The sequence below is a fragment of the Dendrobates tinctorius genome, unplaced genomic scaffold, assembly GCF_039654945.1.
Source record: "Dendrobates tinctorius isolate UK_male_01 unplaced genomic scaffold, ASM3965494v1 ptg000174l, whole genome shotgun sequence".
NCBI lineage: Eukaryota > Metazoa > Chordata > Amphibia > Anura > Dendrobatidae > Dendrobates > Dendrobates tinctorius.
The window spans coordinates 11,830,324-11,851,136 of NW_027361841.1; the positions used below are offsets into that span (position 1 = coordinate 11,830,324).

Sequence of the window (20,813 nt, forward strand, 5' to 3'; positions counted from 1 at the left end):
AACATTAGAGTGTTGTTTTTTTATCTGTTTTATGGTCAGTTTACAGCTTAGACAGAGCACAAGCAATAATGATTATATTAATAGTAAGGTTGTATTTGTATTCTAATGTATGGCAATCACAAAGAGAATCTGATAAACTGTTTTGAGTAATAGAGTCTGTAGCAATGCCATCAAGGTTTACTTCAATTGGGCAGAAAGAATAGCGCTGTATGCTGTCAAAATTGATGGAACAAGCAATGTAGCCAATGAAGGACACTCTGAAGACCAATGTGAAAAAAAACTTATAATAATGAGAATAATAATGTTCTCCCGAAAACTTGTTGCCTAAAACTACAGCCACGGTTTATGCTGTTACTTTATTGTAGTAGTGTTCTTTTCAGTCACTTGCTCGTCGTCCATAAACATTAATGACATATTGACACCTCCATATACTGCCATGCATGTGCCATAAACTTAGTAGCAAAATACACCTCTATTAAAAACTATTGAGGAATTCATTAAGATTGTTCTACATCATTCAATCAAAAAATATCCCCCAGAGTAAGAGGCCCCAAATTCATTAAGATGCACATGTAGCTTAATGAATTTGGCACCAGAATCAGAAATGTATTATATTTATGAGTTGGTGATTTCGGCTAAAATTTACACCACTTCCTGGTGTACATTACAGTATTTCTGGCAGCCAAGTTTGACCATGCCCCTTTGCTAGCCTCCACACCAATGCCATCAACATTTCTGATGCAGACTGTAATTTTCGGCTTCAAAAAATGGATTCCTTAGAAATTATTGAATTACCATGCAAAAATAAAGGTAGAGACAACTAAATACAAATGTTACAATCCACTGCACATGGTAAGAACTGTAAAAAGGTATGTAGGAAAGACAATTCAGACATCAATACAGGAAAAGGATCTTTGTAGTTTGGAGGACATTATAATTATAATAAAGGGTTGTTAGGGACTTTAACATTGACGGTCTATCCTTAGGATAGTTCATCAATGTCTGATTGATGGGGGTATGCCACTCAACACCCCCACCAATCAGCTGTTCCCATTGTCGGCCGTCACTTCTCAGTTGAGGAGCTGCGTCGACAGTATAATGGCTGCTGCCAAGGGTATTTCACATCTTCCCCCTATTCAAATAGATAAGGGGTCGATGTGCAGTACCCGGCCGTGATCACTATTCCATTGACAGAGCTGTGTTGTGCAGCTCCATAACTGAGCAGTTACGGCCAACAGTGGGAACAGCTGAACGGCAGAGTGCCAGGTGTCACACACCCATCAATCACACAGTGATGACTTACCCTAAAGACAGGCCATCATTGTTAAAGTCCCAGACTATCCCTTTATAAAAGAGCTAAAGAAAGGTAGATCTTAATGGACATGTGTATATTTTAACTTAGCTAAGTATACATGTAACTGCCTTAATTCAATTCTAAATATATTTGGTAGTGAAAAGTGATTCCATATGTGTGTTTAGTTCTAGGGAACCTTGAATATGCATCTTTTGTGAAAATTGCCTATAGTAGTCCTTAGATACATCTGGATCGATAGCAACATCATTTTCTAGGTCCATGGTAACTTGTTGATTTTTGTTACAGTAACTCACTGTCTCTGGTTACAAATGGTAATATTAATAGCCCTCATTCACGTCATATTCAGATTAGATTTTTATTGATAGAATACTTCAGTGACAAAGTAATGTGCCAATACTAAGAAGGTCAAATAAATCAGAAATGTTTTGACTATGACATATACCCTTCATCAGGATCACTGGAAGTATGGGATGCCAAGATATCTGTGGAGCAGCCTTGTTTTCAGAACATGTTTCCTGTTTATTATGGGTTTATACACTGTGCATACTATCATGATGTGTTGTAGTTTTCCAGTTTTGAGCATAGAAAGTGAAGAATTAACATTTTAGATATGATTAAACTTAAGCAGGGGTGTTTCATTTCCAAATAATGGGGAGTTTCTTTGAGCAGCTGGTGATTAGAAAACAATTTTTTGTTGGTAGGGAACTGTACCTAGTAATAATACAGAGAACAGGTCAACAAAATTTACACAAACTTTCAGTAGAACATTTAGTTCTATATCATATTTTTACTATTTTAACTTTTTTTTTATCAGTATAACGTTTTTGTTGCATTTTATACTAATGCTAAGTTGTCGCACTTTATGCAGTGTTGTTTTCTTATTGCCTATGCCATAGATTGATCGCTTGTTTGGTGACACGTTAAAATGAAATGTTTACTTTTCTTCATACAGCGAGACCGGCAACGCACAGGACTACTGAGTCTACAGTTTCCACAACTTCATCAGTCAGTAGTTTTGGCAGTGGGTACAGTATGGACAGTGATAGTAACACCACCCAGGGAGATAGCAATCTGTTTCAAGTTCCAAGAATGTAAGTAACAATCTTTTCTGTCCATTTCAAGATAAATATGTGTATCCATATATTTGTACCCATTATCTTCTCCCACATACATACAAGTGCATTGTATCACTTTTTCTTATAGAAGAGAATTTTCATTCAGATACTAACTTAAGCTGCAGTGATGAAAATAATTGCAATTCAAGCAGCACTATTTCTTCTATTAAAGCACTGGAGACATTAGTGGAAACCTACAGTCCCGATTATAAGTCATTCGGGTCCATTAGCTCCTTTAGAATCACTCATCACAGATTTAGCACTGTATTCAGGTTTCCATTATGAGTGGATTCAGTTACCAACTCTATACAGCATAGTTCTTCCACCCAGGCACACAATTTCTATGAGTTGTAGATTCTAAATATATGTAGTCTAATTAGCTTTTATAGGTCTTGCCTAGATCACCGACAAACTCATATTACGTTATATCAGTTGAAAATTAATATTCCATCACAGGACTTGTGAGGCAATCCAGATGTAAGGGTAATTAAATTTACTTATCTATCTAGAAAAAAAAACATGTTTCTTAGAATAGGTTAGCAAGTAGCCACAAAAGAAAATCTAAAATTTAAGAAAAATAAAATATTTTTTTTTAGCTTCATTGGTTATCCTTACAATGGTTTAGGATAAGGCTTTTCTAATAAATTCTCTATAATTTGATCTAATAACACTGTTTGTTTAAGCCATATATTGGTTTCAATTACTTTGGGGTATCCTGAGTTTGAAGATATGTCTAATTCGTAAAATGTGTCTTTTTATATTATTTTATACATATTTTTAATTGCAGTGTATTCAGTTTTTTCATTTGAATATTTAGATTTTTCATGTATGAAAGAAATATGTATAGACTACTTGTCATTAGAAATGTCATAGTGACATGATTGGTTGGTGTTTAGATGCTAAAATCAGCGCCCCCCTGAGAGCAGAGTGAATAGTTTACAAATCTATGAATTTGTAAACCTTTTGCTCTGCTTTCTGACGAGAGCTGAGTACAAGCAATTTTTTATTATTATTATTATCATACATTTATATAGCGCAATTTATTCCATGGCGCTTTACATATGAAAAGGGGAAATATAGACAAGTACAATAAACATGTGTAAGACAAGAGATACACAAGTACAGAAGGAGAGAGGACCCTGAGGATCATTGCAGGCTGTAGGCTTGTCGGAACAGGTGGGTCTTCAGGTTCTTCTTGAAGGTTTCCGTTGTTGGTGAGAGTCTGATGTGTTGCGGCAGAGAGTTCCAGAGTATGGAGGAAGCACGGGAGAAGGCTTGTATGCAGTTGTCAGAAGAAGAGATAAGGGGGGAGTAGAGAAGGAGATCTTGAGAGGATCAAAGGTTGCGTGTGGGTAGGTACCGGGAGACCATGTCACAGATGTATGGAGGAGATAGGTTGTGGATGGCTTTGTATGTCATGGTTAGGGTTTTTGAACTGGAGCCTCTGGGCAATAGGAAGCCAGTGAAGGGCCTGGCATGGGGGAGGCTGGGGAATAGCGGGGAGACAGGTGGATTAGTCGGGCAGCAGAGTGTAGGTTGGACTGGAGTGGTGCCAGAGTGCTAGAAGGGACGCCATAGAGTAGGATGTTGCAGTAGTCGAGGCGGGAGATGATAAGGGTGTGCACTAGTGTTTTTGTGGTTTCATGGTTGAGGAATGCGCGGATCTGGGAAATATCAGAAAGCAATCAGAAATAAAGGGGCAAGCCATCCTCTTTGGTGGAAGATTCAGAACCTGGACCCCTATTCTTCAACATTTCTGATATATTACTGTTACTGGCATCACAGTTCTGCAGTGGTAAGAATGATGCCAGTAATATGGCATGTGACTGCTATGATCATTGATTGGCTGCATCGGTCACCTACTGGTTACTGACAAACAAAGACAGGAGATTATGTGCTGATCTCATAAGGAACAGGAGAGGAAAATTTGGACTACTTTGATATTTTATCAAACCTGCTGCTATTTTTATTTGTTTTCTAGAGCTAAATATCACTGTAATTGCAATACCACCCAGCGCAACATGTCTAAAGTTACATGATCTTTCTAAAATATAAGAATATTGTGATAGGGGCTTAAAACATGAAAATCTTTTTTGTGTTATTGTCACCTATTTTATTTGCTTTTGTTCTTGCACACTAGCTCCCTCACAGTCCTAGTTCCTTTGCTTCCAAGCTGATGTTGAGACGTTCATGGAACACCATGTGACCAATTCTACTAACCTCATAAGATGTCACATTATGACATCATTTTTTTCAAACTCAGTAATCTACAATTCTATGACTTTTTCACAACTGAAGCCCATTTCTTTGGAAACCTACATGATTTGGTGTAAAAGGAGCCACTGCTATTTACCTATTCAATACCAAAGACTAATAAAATGGTTTATACATTATATATATCACATTGGAGGGAGCTTATTAAAGGGAACCTGCCATCAGAATTTACCCTTAAAAGTTATTATTAGTGCTTTATAAGCCTTCTGTGACACTCTTTAAAGATTTTGTTCACTACTTGGACAACTTCTTATCATACCCATTGTTTGGCCCCCGATAAAATAACAAAGGTTATACTCACTTCCCGTGCTGGTGCCTTTTCTGCGTTGTCAAAATTTGCTGTTGCGGGTCACCCGTGCTGTTGTTGTGACATGTGATACTGGCGCTCAATCAGCTCTGACATCACTGTCTCCGGCTTCAGAAAAATCGAGCATGAAGAGGAAGTCCAAGATCAGCTTCCTCTTCATGATTTATTTGTCTGAAGGACAGCGAAGCCACCACTGATTGGGCATCAATGTTACGTTTCACAACACCGCACGAGGGCCACTGGGAGAGCAAGTGCTGATACCTCGGGAATAGCGCCTGCACGGTGGGTGAGCATAAACTTTATTTTATGGGGGCCAAACATTTTGAACAAGAAGGGGCTGTCCAAGTAGTGGATCCCCTTTAACAATGCCTGTATAAAGCCATATATGCTAAATATAAGTGTTTAAAAACTAAGATTAATTTCCCCTGCTCTCCCTGCAGGTACAGCACCGCTGTCAATCAGTTCCCACAACAGTGTAAAGGATATTACTTTATGTGAAGGAAGTGCAGGGAGGAGGAGAAGACAGCTTCTTCTCTGCCTCCATGCTCTCCCTGAACGTGCCCAGTTGTCAGTTGCACTGCTGTGTGCATGCTCCCAAAGTGCAGTGTAATTTATTTGTACCAGTCCCAAACTAGCAGGGACAAATATACTTAGTTTTTATACATATACACTTTGGGTCCAATTCATCTTTTGCGACTTATTGAAGTCACTTTTTTTGTCTTGTGGTAATTCCAGAACGCAGACCTTGTTTTTGTGGTGTGCAGTCAATAAACAAACTCCACCATCTATAGGCTTAGATTCCTGTGCAGAAGTTAAAAACTTCAAATGTTTCAGTCACTAACGTCATTGATCAGGTTAATTGTCCAATTGATTCTGAGGGATCAACAATAAAATATTAATTATTGCTATTTCTGTCTCCATTTCTATAGGCTCTCAGCCTGTCTTTTGTAAGTGGTAAAAGTCTCAAATTATTTAATGGGTCACTTAGCTATAAGTAGTGCACTATATGGAATGGTACAATGCGTTCACTTCGACTCACTTAAGATACCGTAATTGGCAAATTGATTTCATAAGTAAATCCGACTGGTTGATAATAATGTGCTTGTTTTTAACAGTGGCAAAATGAATCAAAATGGACAGGACCAGACTGGATTGGGTTTGACTGAAACAGAAGGTATTATCTACAGTGGCATCTCCATTGATATTTTTATATTTGAATAATGTATATATAATTTGCGCTCAGATACCCCTAAAAGTATAATCACAAATTATATATACATTATTCAATTTTTTATAATTGACATTGTGGTGATGATTGTCTTTTAATTGTGCTGCTGGATCCCCTCTGCATCTTAGCGCCACTATGATTGTTTTATTACTATATTTCTATATTTGCTACATTGCTAGTACTATTTTCTGGCATTTTTTATATAAAACAGTTTTTATTGTATAAAAGCGCCCAAACATAAAAAAATTATAAATGAGGTATTGCTGTCATCATACTGACGAAGAACAATAAAACTGCTTCATCAATTTTACCACACGTGGAATGGTATAAACCCTCCCCAAAGAAATTCATGAATTGCTGATTTTTGTTCATTCTGCCTCCCAAAAATCGGAATAAAAAGCGATCAAAAAATGTAATGTGCCCAGAAATGGTACCAATAAAATCGTCAAAAAACAAGACCTCACATGACTATGTGGGCCAAAATATGAAAAATTATTGCTCTCAAAATGTGGTGATGCAAAAACTATTTTTTGCAATAAAAAGCGTCTTTTACTGTGTGACAAACATAAAAACAGGCTATAAATAGTAAACCAAACCCCCCATTGTTACCCCCCTTAGTTAGGGAAAAATATTAAAATAAAACAAAAATGTATTTATTTCTTTTTTCCCATTAGGGTTAGGGTGGGGGCTAAAGTTAGGATTATAGGGTTGGGGCTAAAGTTAGGGTTAGGGTTGAGGATTAGGATTAGGGGTGGGAGTAGGGTTAGGGGTTTTAGGAATAGCAGAACACACTAAATAAAAATAATAAAGTGCGTTCGCCACTCGGGGTCCACGTGGGTTAAACATCACCCAGGTGCGCAGAGCAATCTCTGTTAAGTCACAGAGGTGCCAACAAAGACAAATACAATAAGGCTGAGCCTGTTGGAGTCACAGTACTCTGAGTAAATGCACACATGGTATCTGGTCACAGGAGCAGAGCCAAAGACAGCGGAACTGCGTCTGTCTAGACCTACCGTGCGTGCGACATCGCAACTGCGGACGCCAAGGAGGGCTGCAACTGCAGTGCGGCGTAGGACACTGCCTCTAGATTACAAAGCTAGCACGCAAGTGCAATGTCGGATGCTAGCAACTGTGGATGATGTAGTAGTGGTGCGCTGGCGCTGACTCTAAGCTTAGTCCCTGTCCACATACATAATATCAGAGGGAAGGGGTTTCAAATGAGTCATTAACCAGAGTCATAAATTCATCATCATTCACACAGTAGCAACTAGAGACTATACTAATGGCCATGCGCGCTTTTTATAGCAGCCGGGACCTTCCAAAAGCTTCCAGATCTCCGAGATGTACCAATGAAATCTGGAGCAGGACCTGAGCACATGACCCCCGATCTCCAATGGGAAATTGTCTCATGAGCATGCTCAGTAGGAGGACAAAGGAACTTAGCCCCTGGAGAGATTTGCTGCAAGGCAATCTCCTCTGCGGTAGATAAACAGCAAGAGACCACAGAATGTAAGGGTCTGGATTCCTGCAGAGCAGACGCAGAAACCTGATGCCTAACAAGGGGTGTATTAGGGCTAGGTTTGTGGCTAGGGTTATGGTTAGGGTTGTGATAATAGTAATAATACATTTTATTTTTATAGCGCCGACATATTCCGCAGCACTTTACATTTCAAAGGGGATTTGTACAGACAATAGACATTACAGCAAAACAATAATCACATACAGTAGATTATAACAAATACCAAGTGGAAAGAGGGCCCTGCTCGCAAGCTTACAGTCTATGAGGAAAGAGGTAGACACGAAAGGTGGGTGGTAACAGTTGCCCTGACTGTATGGACCAGCCATAATGTTAAGTGTGTAACAGTACAGACACAGAGGGCTAATGGATGCATAAAGCATGTGGGAACATGATGTGGGAAATCTGGTTATGGTAAAACTTTTGGCTGTGCCACACAGGGATAGATTAGGTTAATGTGTTGAGGCGATAGGCCAGTCTGAATAAATGCATTTTCAGGGCACACTTAAAATTTTGGGGATTGGGGACTAATTGTATTGACCTAGGAAGTACATTCCAAAGAATTGGTGAGGCACGTGTAAAGTCTTGGAGACGGGAGTGGGAGGTTCTGACTATTGAGGATGCTAACCTCAGGTCATCAACAGAACAGAGGGCGCGGGTAGGGTGGTATACTGAAACAAGGGAGGAGATGTAGGGTGGTGCTGAGCCATGGAGGGCTTTGTGGGTGAGGGTAATAAGTTTATACTGAATTCTGGAGTGGATGGGTAGCCAGTGTAATGACTGGCACAAGGTAGAAGCATCGGTGTAACGATTGGTGAGGAATATGATCCTGGCTGCAGCATTCAAGACAGATTGGAGAGGGGAGAGTTTGGTAAGAGGAAGACCGATTAGAAGAGAGTTACAATAGTCCAGATGAGAATGAATAAGAGAAACAGTAAGAGTTTTTGCAGAGTCAAAAGTAAGAAAAGGTCGAATTCTAGAAATGTTTTTGAGGTGCAGATGACAAGAGCGAGCCACTGATCGAATGTGGGGGGCAAAGGAAAGCTCGGAATCAAGTATGACCCCAAGACAGCGGGCCTGTTGCTGGGGAGTAATAGTGGAACCACACACAGAAATAGCAATGTCGGGTATAGGTACATTAGTAGAGGGAGGAAACACCAGGAGTTCAGTCTTTGACAGGTTCAGTTTCAGATATAGTGAGGACATGATGTTAGACACAGCGTTTAGACAATCGCCGGTGTTTTCTAGAAAGGCTGGCGTGATGTCAGGAGAAGAAGCATATAATTGGGTGTCATCAGCATAGAGATGGTACTGGAAACCAAATCTACTGATTGTTTGACCAATAGGGGCAGTGTACAAGGAGAAGAGGAGGGGGCCTAGAACCGATCCTTGGGGGACCCAACAATAAGGGGAAGGTGAGAGGGGGAGGAACCGGCAAAAGATACAGTAAAGGAGCGGTCGGAGAGATAGGAGGAGAACCAGGAGAGAACAGTGTCCTTGAGGCCAATGGAACGAAGCATAGTGAGGAGGAGCTGATGATCCACAGTGTCGAATGCTGCAGAGAGATTAGGGTTAGGGGTGTGTTGGGGTTCGGGTTGGAGTTAGAATTGGGGGGTTTCCACTGTTTAGGCACATCAGGGGCTCTCCAAACGCGACATGACGCCTGATTTCAATTCCAGCCAATTTTGCATTGAAAAGTCAAACGGCGCTCCTTCCCTTTCCACGCTCTGCCATGCACCCAAACAGTGGTTTACCTGCATATATGGTGTATCAGCATACTCAGGACAAATTGTACAACTTTTGGGGTCCAATTTCTCCTGTTACCCTTGGTAAAATAAAACAAATTGGATCTGAAGTAACTTTTTTGTGAAAAAGTTAAATGTTCATTACTTTGTCAGAAATCATTCTTTATTCTGATATTCTACTGAGCTCCTCAGTGTTCACTTGGCATAGGAGAGCAATTTAGTACTCCTTCTCAGTTACTTTTTTTCCGCACAAGATGTCGTTCTTGGTTTGAATAGTAATTTTGTGCTGTTAGACTCCTATTAATAATAACATTTAAATTGTATAAACATCTATTGATTTTAGTGAATGAAAATCCAATATCGATGGCTTTGGCCAATGGTCTAATGTTTATTGGGGTGCCCGCTAATTTGTGGTTCAGAGAGATACATATGTCCAATTTCAGAGTTGGCTGAACCTGCTAATATTGATGGCTTTGACCAACAGTCTAATGATTATTAGGATGCCTGCTAATTTGTGTTTCGGAGAGATACGATCACACAGGTCCCATTTCATAGTTACAATTACCATGTTGTGATTAAGATTGCTAAAGTCGAAATGCGTCCACACCAGAACACTGTCCTGTTTGTGACCTGATTTTAATGAGAATGTAAAGCTGCCAAGATTTTACTGGAGACGTTGTGCTTTTTGTTATATTAGACCAATTTCAGAGTGCCGATCGCATTGGTCTCCCTGAAATAATCTACCAGCCAATGTGCCAGACAGTGGCTCTCTAGTAGAGAACACAGGAGCCCTCCGCAAAATGATCGACAGAAGCATTATACAGCTGTCTAAAGTGTATGGCCAGCCTTAGGCTAACTGGATCCAATAGTATATCTTTGCTACAAATGTATCCAGTCTAGGTTCTATTGTAAGCTATATACATTAATGAGCAAAAAGGTAACAAAGTTTTGAACCTTTGACTTTCAGGTTTCATATCTCACCATGCACTACTGCTTTGAACGGGAGACTAAAAGCATTTTATAGACAATCATCTTGGCTATCACATACATAAATTTGACTTGCAACAATTTAGCTTTCGATTAGTTATGCCAATTTTTGTCATGTCACTGCATTGTTACTGTTTTGCTCCTGGTGATGGAAAAATCTTTTCCTGTATATTGCTCAATGCAACCTGTTCTCACATTCCCTAATTGCTCAGTGTGCTATTAGGTTGATCCCTAGTGAAACGTTAATGGTTCAAATCGAGGAGCAGCCATGAAGATTTCCCAAGAAAAGAGAAACAGTATCATCCAGGTCATCGATAGTGGTCTCTCGGACAAGAAAATTGCTAAACTGCATCATATTTGTGCCATGACAGTTGGCAGAATACAAAATGAAGTGCTTCCATCCTTTCAAAAGCCAAGTGGTGGACGTCCAGCAAAATATCGGAGTCAACAAGTCATCACATCACAATGTCTATCAGTTCTGGTGCGACAAGCAAGGCAGTGGAGGTAGCTCATATGCTTTGTAACAGTGAGATCACAGATGTCCATGTAAGCATCGTGCGACGCAATGGTGGCCCAAAGAAAGGTGAAGAGTAGACATCTCAACTAGAGATGAGTGACTTTGCCTTTTATAGGGTCGAGTCGGGTTTCATGAAACCCGAATTTCACAAAAGTCAGGTCGAACGAAGTCGGCCGACTATAGCGAAAAGTCGGAGGCCGACTGAAACACGAAACCCAATGCAAGTCAATGGGGAAGCAAAGTCAGCAGGGAGTGGAGGACAGTAAACACACCTACAGTGCCCATTTCAATGACAAAAACATGAATTCTTATTACTGAAGCTTGTCAACCTTAATTTACTTAATAATAATAGTTACGCATTGAAAACTGGGGGTTATTTGGCTAAAGTTGTGGGGGGTAGGGCTGGCTCCAGGTTTTCATGTGCCCTGGGCCAAAGAGTGTCAGTGCGCCCCTTTAACACATACCACAACTCATGATGCTCCGATACGGCACAGAAATATAGGTATAGTACAATGACTAATACTTCACTGCGTACATGACATGACTGATCTATTTTAAATTGTACAATAGCTCATAAAAAGGACAGTATATTACTCCATACAGTATTATGGCCACCACATTGTGCGCCATACAGAATAATGAGCCCCATATATTTCTCCATACAGACTAATTGGTCACATATAATGTTCCATACAGTATATGATGAGCTCCACATAATGCTACAGTATATGATGGTCCCCATGGAAGATGCTCCAGTGTATGATGGGCCCTAATAATGCTTCATATATAATGGGCCCCATTTCTAATGCTCCAGTATATAATGTGCCCCATAGATGCTGCTCCAGAGTCTGATCTGCCCAATTTAGAATGTTCCAGTATATGATGGGCCCCATGGATGATGCTCCAGTGTCTTATGGGCCCAAATAATGCTCCATATATAATGGGCCTCATTTCTAATGCTCCAGTGTATAATGTGCCCCATAGATGCTGCTCCAGTGTCTGATCTGCCCCATTTAGAATGTTCCAGTATATGATGGGCCCCATGGATGATGCTCCAGTGTCTTATGGGCCCAAATAATGCTCCATATATAATGGGCCCCATTTGTAATGCTCCAGTGTATAATGTGCCCCATAGATGCTGCTCCAGTGTCTGATCTGCCCCATTTAGAATGCTCCAGTATAAGATGGGCCCCATGGATGATGGTTCGGTGTATGATGGGCCCTAATAATGCTCCATATATAATGGGCTCCATTTCTAATGCTCCAGTGTATAATGAGCCCCGTAAATGCTGCTCCAGTGTCTGATGTCCCCCATTTGGAATGCTCCAGTATATGATGGGCCCCATTTTTAATTAACCCAGGCATGGTATATGAAAAGAGCTCCATGGAGTAATCTGAAGTGTGTGCTGCCGCATCCTTCACTTTTGGTGTGGGTGAAGGACACAAGGAAAGGGGTTGCTCCTGACCAGAAGCCTGCACTGACAACTCAGTGCTTGCATTTTTTTAAACTTCAGAAGAGGAGGCGAAGATACTTTGATTAAAAATTCCCTTTTGTTTTGTTCCCTCAGATTTCTATCTATGATATATATGTTTTTACCTACTTCCTGTCTGACGACGTTTTGTTTAAGAACCCCAATGCATGCTGAGATACTCAATTGAAACATCATCAGGAGGTAGAGGCTATGATCCTTGTCGCAGCCTCTGCCCCCACCCTGAAACGGTGTCATCAGTAATATCCTTTTCGGGGACTGGGCTAGTCCTTGCTTTGCTGGAGGCTGTTTCAGCAATGTAAGTCAAAAACAGTGCCTGATGCTCTGGCTTTAAAAGCAGTCTACCTACTGTCATGATCCAGGTTGGATTATGACCGATAAATGCACTAGTAACCTTTTTTTTCCGTAAGCTGTGTGCTTAAAGATAGTTTTGCCCCCGGTGGCCATTAGGGTCATTGCACTGTGGTGGTTTCAGTTCTAGTTTTGCCCCCCGATGGCCGTTAGGGTCATTGCACTTGTTACTTTAGTTTAGTGCACGTGATTATAAAGCAGGTGTGATTGCTCTGGCTCTGCTATAAAAGAGTGTCAGGTGTTGCAATCACTGTTGGTGATATTGCTCATTTCCAACCAAGTCTGGTGGAGGCAGGAACTACAGAGAGAAGTTCCTTGCAGCTCAGGAGAGCTCTGGTGTAAAGTCTGGTGAAGGAAGGGATTACAGAGAGGTGTTCCTTGCAGCTCTGACAAAGCTTGGAGAAGTAGCAGCGATTCTGGAGGAAAGCTGCATTCTGGTGGTGGACTCTGTTGCTGAGAGCAAGAACCACAGAGCAAAGCTAAGTGGTGTTATCCCTGTTTGTGACTTCCCTTATGCATGTTTCAGTACAGTGGTGGGATTAGTTTCTGCACCGTCCATTTCATTAGAAAGGGCTAGGTGCAGGGCGAGCTAGGGTTATTAGGTTCCAGCTCGGCGACAGGTGCGGAGTCTGTATAGGGACTGTTAGGAGTGTAGAGACTGGCTCAGGGGAGTGCAGGAGGTCTCCGCGTCCCCATTCCCTATCGCAGGGCCCTCCATTGTATTGGTTTCCCTGGTGTTTCCCCTTATTATTTAAAATCGCCCTGCTGGAGGCGTTGTATCCAGTTTCACGTGTAATACTGAAGTTCGCCTGCTGGAGGCGGTGTATCCGGCTGCACGTTATATTATTTAAATTCGCCCTACTGGAGGCGGTGTATCCAGGGTCGCGTGTGTCATAGAAATTAGCCCTGCTGGAGGAGGTGTGTCCAGTCACACATTGACCATCACACCTACTCCCAGAAAAGGGAGCCTTACAGGCCTTCCAGAGCTACACCATGATGCAGGCTCAACACCTCCTGCCTTAGCTACTATTGTGTTTTTGGCACTAAAACATGGCGAGGGCGGCTGCCTGGTATGTTAATGCACAATAAAAAACTTGCATGCAGCGCTGTTCACACTATGGACATGCACAGCATCCAGGCCAGTCTAGTAGTGACACCCTTCTATTAGCTCAGGTGGGCTGGCCCAGCGCTATCAAAATGCATGCCTTGTGAACAGACACCGCAGTTTACAAGACCAAATAGGCCCAACTGCACCCTGAATAAAAAGTGCAAAAAACACATTAAAAAATGTGGAGTATTAGCTGATATTTTGGCCAAAATACGTGAGCTCGTAACCTGCACCAAAGGTCTCCATGTTTACAGGTACCTAACACTAAATCCTAACACTGAAATAGCACAGAAAGAGGACTTAAAAATCCTCCAGTAAGAGAAAACAGCAAAAGAGCAAAAAGGTTTACCCGTCCAGGCCTCCAGACAAATGCAGGATGCAGTGGACCCATATAATTAAGATGGCAACACAGGTGCAAGAATACAGATGAAACAACCGCTCACAGCCTACCTACACGTCCGCGTCCTCTTCCACCATACTTCCTCATGTTTTGGAAAATGGACACAAAATACCAGCAGATATATGGTACTGTATCAGAAGCGTACAGCTCTATACAGTCTAGGGATAACAGTAAATCTCCGTATATATTTCATGAGTCATACACAGATGCTCACAGGCTCAGTATGGAGTACACAATAAAATAAAAAGTTGAAAAAGGGTACAGTATCACCAGATACAAGGTATATATAGTATACTGTAAACATTAGGAATCTCCGTACATATTTCAGGAGGCAGACACAAACACTCTCAGGCCCAGTATGGATTACACAAGAATATGAAGAGCTGTAAATGGGTAATGTAACACAAGCATACAGCTGTATATAGTGTTGGGGTAATCTTAAATCTCCAAATATATTTCCGGAGTAACACAGAGATGTTCACAGGCTCATTATGGATTACACCAGAATCTAAATAGCAAAAAAGGTTACTGTATCAGAAGCGTATAGCTGTATACAGTGTTGGCCAAATTTGAAATCGCGGTATATATTTCCGGAGAAACCCTCAGACGCTCACTCAATCTGGGTTTGACCATGATAAAAAATGTTGTAAAAAAGGTGCTGGATAACAAGATGGCAAGTATATATATTATAGGGTACAATTGAAGTCTCCGTATACATAGTCCCGTAGTCACTCTAAGACGCTTACTCAGTATGGATTTGACCGTAATACTAAATGTCGAACAAAGGTACTGTATAACAAGATACAAGCTGTATCGAGTATAAGGTAAAAATTGGTATCTCCGATTCACCGTATATATAGAAGGCGTAAACCACACATGCTCACTCCCAATGGATTATACCGTAATAACAAATTTTTAACAAAGGTACTGTATCAGCACATGCCAGGTGTATCCAGTCTAGGGGTAATTGTAAATTTCCGTCTATACTTCCAGAGTCAGACACAGACACTCACAGGCTCAGTATGTATTACACCAGAATTTAAAAAGTAGAAAAAGGGAAAGGTATTCAAAGCGCACAACACTATACAGTGTTGTGGTACTTTTAAATCTTCGTTTATATTTCAATCTCAGTAAGCCAGTCCAGACTCTCCGCTACTAGACACTACATGGATACAAGTACAGACAGAAAGTTGAGTGTTAGCAGAAATTTGGGAATTACTCATCGCAGGAAAACTTCCCGATAGATGTTGCAGAGGCGATGCAGACCCTCAATTACTGTGTCTGTGGAGACAGCGAAAACGGTTCTTTGTGAAGAAAGGATTGCTTTATTGCAGTAGCGTGGATTACATCACCGTTACTCATCTCCATCAAATTGTGATCATAGGGAGAGATGTAGACATGGTCCTCACTGCTTATCATGATGTGTCTGGTCATTTTGGAGTGCAAAAGACAGAAGCCACAGGCCGTAGGCGATTCTACTAGATTGGCATGAGAGGAGACATTGAAAAATGCTGGCAGGAATGTCACACGTCTGTGACTATCACAACTTTGAAAGGTGATCATAAAGCACCACTGCATCCGCTTGTAAGTTGACGTCCATTACAAATGGTAGCCATTGATAATCTGAAGGTAGAAGCCAGCAGGACAGGCCATAGCTACATCTTAACCATCATTGATCAATACACCAAATTTCTAGTGGCTGTTCCTGTGAAGGATTTAACTGCCCAGACTACACAGCGGTGTAGCAGGGAGAGGTAAGTATTGCAACTTGCAAGTGCTGTGGCCATGACCAAGCAGGGGGGGGCACACTCGTGGTCGACGGTACTAGCACAGGGCCCCTCATAGTTCGCTGGTGTGTCTGATGGCGAGTGGGCCCCCCACCGTCAGAGACACTGTATTGTACTATGAGGGGCCCTGTGCCATTGTCGTCGGCCATGAGTGGGCCCATCCACCTGTTCAAAGCAACGGCACTTGCCCGGGTGTGCCAGGTCTTGACCCCAGCCCTTGGGGGGGGGGTGGGCAGCCCAGTTAGGGAGGTTTAAAAAATGGCATATGTTGATGTGTAGGCTGGACATTCAGCTGCTGCAAATGGCGGAATTGGGCAACTCTGAGGAAGAGGAGGACAAAAGCGAGGCAGTTTTCTGACAAACTATGTGTCATCAGGGGAAGGTGGGACAAAGTCCTTTGAAACCCATGCATGGCTTATTTTAATGAAGGTTAGATCATCAACATTTTGGGTCGATAGATGGGTCCTTTTTTCTGTCAGGATTGATCCAGCAGCACTGAAGACTCTTTCAGATAAAACACTCGCAGTAGGGCAAGCGAGCTCCTGTAAGGCATAGTGTGCCAATTCAGGCCAGGTGTCCAGTTTAGAGGCCCAATAGTCAAAGGGGAATGACCTGTGAGGGAGAACATTGATATGGGAGGAGAAGTAGTTTGTAACCATAGTTGACAACTGCTGTCTCCTGTCACTTTTAATCGATGCAGTATTAGCAGTCGTGTGAGCGGTACTTGAGAAATCATTCCACAACATGGTCATTAAACCCCTATCTCCAATGCCACTTCGGCTGTGTGCACCATGAACACCTCTTCCATTGTGCCCACTATGGCTCATGGGAGAACCAGCACTGCTGCTGTGTGCTGGGAAAGCCTCAAACAAACGGTTTACCTGAGTTGCTTGTTTGTTAGCCAATATTATCTCTAGGTTCTCCTGTGGCATAATGTTGTGTAATTTGCCTTTGTAGCGTGGATCGAGGATGCTGGCCAGCCAGTAGCCATCATCCTTCATCATTTTGGCAATGCGGGGGTCCCTTATTAGGATCCGCAAGGCATAATCACACATGTGGGCCAGTGTTCCAGGTGTCAATAATGTACTGCCACTGCTGGGTGGAGGAGCACTTTCTGGCAAATCCACATCCCTACAGTCACGCACAAACACTGTACCTGACCTTGTAATGCCAACATTTTCTCTTGCCCCCTGAGAAGCATCCTCCTGCTCAATATAATCATCCCCATCCTCCTCCTCTTCCTCTTCTTCCTCCACCTCGTCCAGGAGAGTTCCTTGAGCAGACAATGGCTGACTCATCAAGACTTCCCTCCTCCTCTTCCTCTTCCTCCTCGGCTGCAGATGCCTGCTCCTTAATGTGCATCAAAGTTTGTATGAGCAGACGCATAAGTGGGATGCTCATGCTTATGATGGCATCGTCTGTGCTTACCAGCTGTGTGCATTCCTCAAAACACTGAAGGACTTTACAGAGGTCTTTCAGCTTTGACCACTGCACACCCAACAATTCCATGTCTTCCCTCAAACTGCCTGCCCGTGTATCCTCCCACAAATGCATTACAGCCTGCCTCTGTTCGCACAGCCTCTCAACCATGTGCAGGGTGGAGTTCCACCTTGTTGCAACGTCTATGATTAGGCAGTGCTTGGGGAGGTGGAGCAATCGCTGCAGATTCTGCATATGACTGGAGTGTACGGCCGAGTGGCGGATGTGCGAGCACAGTCTTCGCACCTTAAGGAGCAGTGATGTTAACTCCGGACAATTATTAAGGAAGCACTGCACCACCAGGTTGAAAGTGTGAGCCAGGCAAGGTATGTGTGTGAGTTTTGCATCGGCTATGGCTGCCACAAAATTACGGCCATTATCACTGACTACCTTGCCTGGATCAAGATGTAGACTGCCCAGCCATGACTCAGTTTGTTACTGAAAGTAGTTGGCCAGTACCTCCGCGGTTTGTCTGTTGTCGCCCAAAGACATCATCTTTAACACAGCCTGCTGACACTTACCACTAGCTGTGGGACACCTAGTGTGCAACACTGGCAGCTGCGGATGGAGTGCTCGTGCGACTGCGCTCTGTGGACGAGCTTTTGCTTATGGAGGAGGAGGAGGGTCAAAAGCCTACAGCCAACTGTTTCCTATACCGTGGGCTAGGCAGCACTGTTCCACCGCCACTGTTCCCTGTGGAGCCTGCATCCACCACATTAACCCAGTGCGCAGTGATGGACAAGTAACGGCCCTGGCCATGCCTACTGGTCCATGCCTCTGTTGTGAGGTGCACCTTTCCACTCACTGACTGTTTGAGTGGATGGACAATGCGGTCATTCACACGCCAGTGGAGGGCAGGGATGGCTTTTCGAGAAAATAAGTGCCGACTAGGTAGGTCATAGCATTGAACAGCATAGGCCATGAGCTTGCAGAAAGCTTCGCTTTCAACCAAACGGTAGGGCATCATCTCTAATGAGATTAGTTTGGCAATGTAGGCGTTCAAACACAGTGTAAGCGGATGAGAGGATGAGTACTTTCTTGTCCTACTCAGAGTGTCTGGTAGGGTGAGCTGGACTGGAGAGCTGCATATGGGGGAAGTAGCGGTGGACCGGATGGAGTGAGAGGGGGTTGGTGATGGTATTGGTGGTGATAGCCTAGATTCAGTGTTGTGTTGCAAAACCATTGTGATTCCCTGAGTGCTTTGACCTTGCGACGACACCTCCACATTTAGTGCTGGTGGTGTGCTTAACGGTGGCGGTGGTCTTACAGTGGGGGAAGCGATGGAGCATTGCTGGTTACCTTCAGTCGCAGCAGGTGCACATGTGATACCTGAGGTTTTGTAGTTCGTCCATGCTTGCAAGTGCATGTTGATTAAATGTCTAAGCATGCAACTGGTATTCAAATTTCTCAGATTTTTGCCTCAGCTAAAGGTCTTTGCGCACTTCTTACAGATAACCTTTACCTGATCATTAGGATTTTGTTCAAAAAAGTGCCACTCTGCACTCAGATTCATCTTGGACTGGGGACTTCACGATTTAACTTGATAACCCAGGCATGGTATGAGAAAAGAGCTCCATGGAGTAATCTGTAATGTGGCCTGCCGCATCCTTCACTTTTGGTAGGGGTGAAGAACACAAGGAAAGGTGTTGTTCCTGACCAGGAGCCTCCACTGATGACTCAGTGCTTTTATTTTTTGAAACTTCAGAAGAGGAGGCGATAGAGCTGGAGGCTGTGTCAGCAATGTAATCCAAAACTTGTTCCTGAAGCTCCGGCTTTAAAAGCGGTTTACCTACTCCCAGAAAAGGGAGCCTTCGAGGCCTTGTGGAGCCAGACGATGATGCAGGCTCAACACCTCCTGCCTTACAGTGAGGGAAGCGATGGAGCGTTGCTAGCTACCTTCAGTCGCAGCAGGTGCACATGTGGTACCTGAGGTTTTGTAGCCCGTCCACGCTTGCAAGTGCATGTTGATTAAATGTCTAACCATGCAACTGGTATTCAAATTTCTGAGTTGTTTTCCTCGGATAAAGGTCCTTCCGCACTTCTTACAGGTAACCTTTGCCTCATCAGTAGGAGTTTGGACAAAGAAGTGCAACACTGCACTCTTCCTACTATGGTATACATTTTCTGGCCTTGCACGCTGTGCTAAGTTGACCGTCTGGCCAAGCTGTCCTGCAACTCTTTTAGCTTTTGGTCCACATTTTTGGACAGCTACGGGCTTGCCAGATAACCGCTGCTGCGATGTCAATGCCTGCTGCGGATCCTTCTCCTTATCTGAACTATTGCCAGCGCCACCCTCCTCCCCCAAATGGATGCCAATCCGGGTCAAGAACTTGGTCATCCATCACCTCCTCTTCAAAGTCATCTGCACCTTCCTCTTTACCTTCCTCTGTGTCACCATGTAAGGTGGTATAGTATGCGGGAAGGGGCACCTGAGTTTCATCAGGGTCAGATTCTGGCTCAGTTGACTGCGAGGGAAATGTAGTGCTCTGGGTCAATGTACCAGCAGAATCATCTAGCAGTGGCTGTGCATCAGTGCACTCCATGTCATATTCATCTTGGACTGGGGAATTCAGGATTTGACTGGATAACCCAGGCATGGTATGTGAAAAGAGCTCCATAGAGTAATTTTAAGTGTGGGCTGCCACATCCTTAACTTTTAGTGGGGGTGAAGGACACAAGGAAAGGTGTTTTTCCTGACCAGAACCCTGCACTGACGACTCCGTGCTTGCAGGTTTCGAACGTTCAGAAGAGGAGGCAATAGAGCTGGTGGCTGTTTCGGCAATGTACACCAAAACCTGTTCCTGATGCTCCGGCTTTAAAAGCGGTTTTCCTACTCCAAGAAAAGGGAACATTACAGGCCTTCTTGGGCCAGACGATGACGCAGGCTCAACACCTCCTGCCTTAGCTGCTATTGTGCTTTTGCCAGAACCAGTCGATGCACCACCACCATCAGTACGAGCTGCGCCCCCCTGCCTACATCTGCGGACTATTCCACCATACTTCCTCATGTTTGGGAAAATGTACCAAAAATGCCAGCAGAGAGATGGTACTGTATGAGGAGCGTCCAGCTGTGTAAGGTGTATTAAAAAAATTAAATCTACGTATATATTTTGTTAGTCACAGATGCTCTCCCAGTAAGTATTTGACCGTAATCCAACAAGCAGATATACGGAACTGTATCAGAAGTGTACAGC

At 43.0% G+C, this 20,813-nt stretch overlaps 1 protein-coding gene across 9 annotated transcripts in view; it reads left to right on the forward strand.

Moving 5' to 3' along the window:
* The window catches only part of PCLO (piccolo presynaptic cytomatrix protein), a 599,138-nt gene that overhangs the window by 551,505 nt on the left and 26,820 nt on the right, over positions 1–20,813 (forward strand). For all 9 annotated transcript variants that reach the window (XM_073551315.1, XM_073551309.1, XM_073551313.1 and 6 more), the window contains 2 exons: positions 2,268–2,406; positions 6,127–6,185. In XM_073551315.1, coding sequence (XP_073407416.1) covers positions 2,268–2,406; positions 6,127–6,185 — 198 coding nt within the window. The remainder of the gene's footprint in view (positions 1–2,267; positions 2,407–6,126; positions 6,186–20,813) is intronic.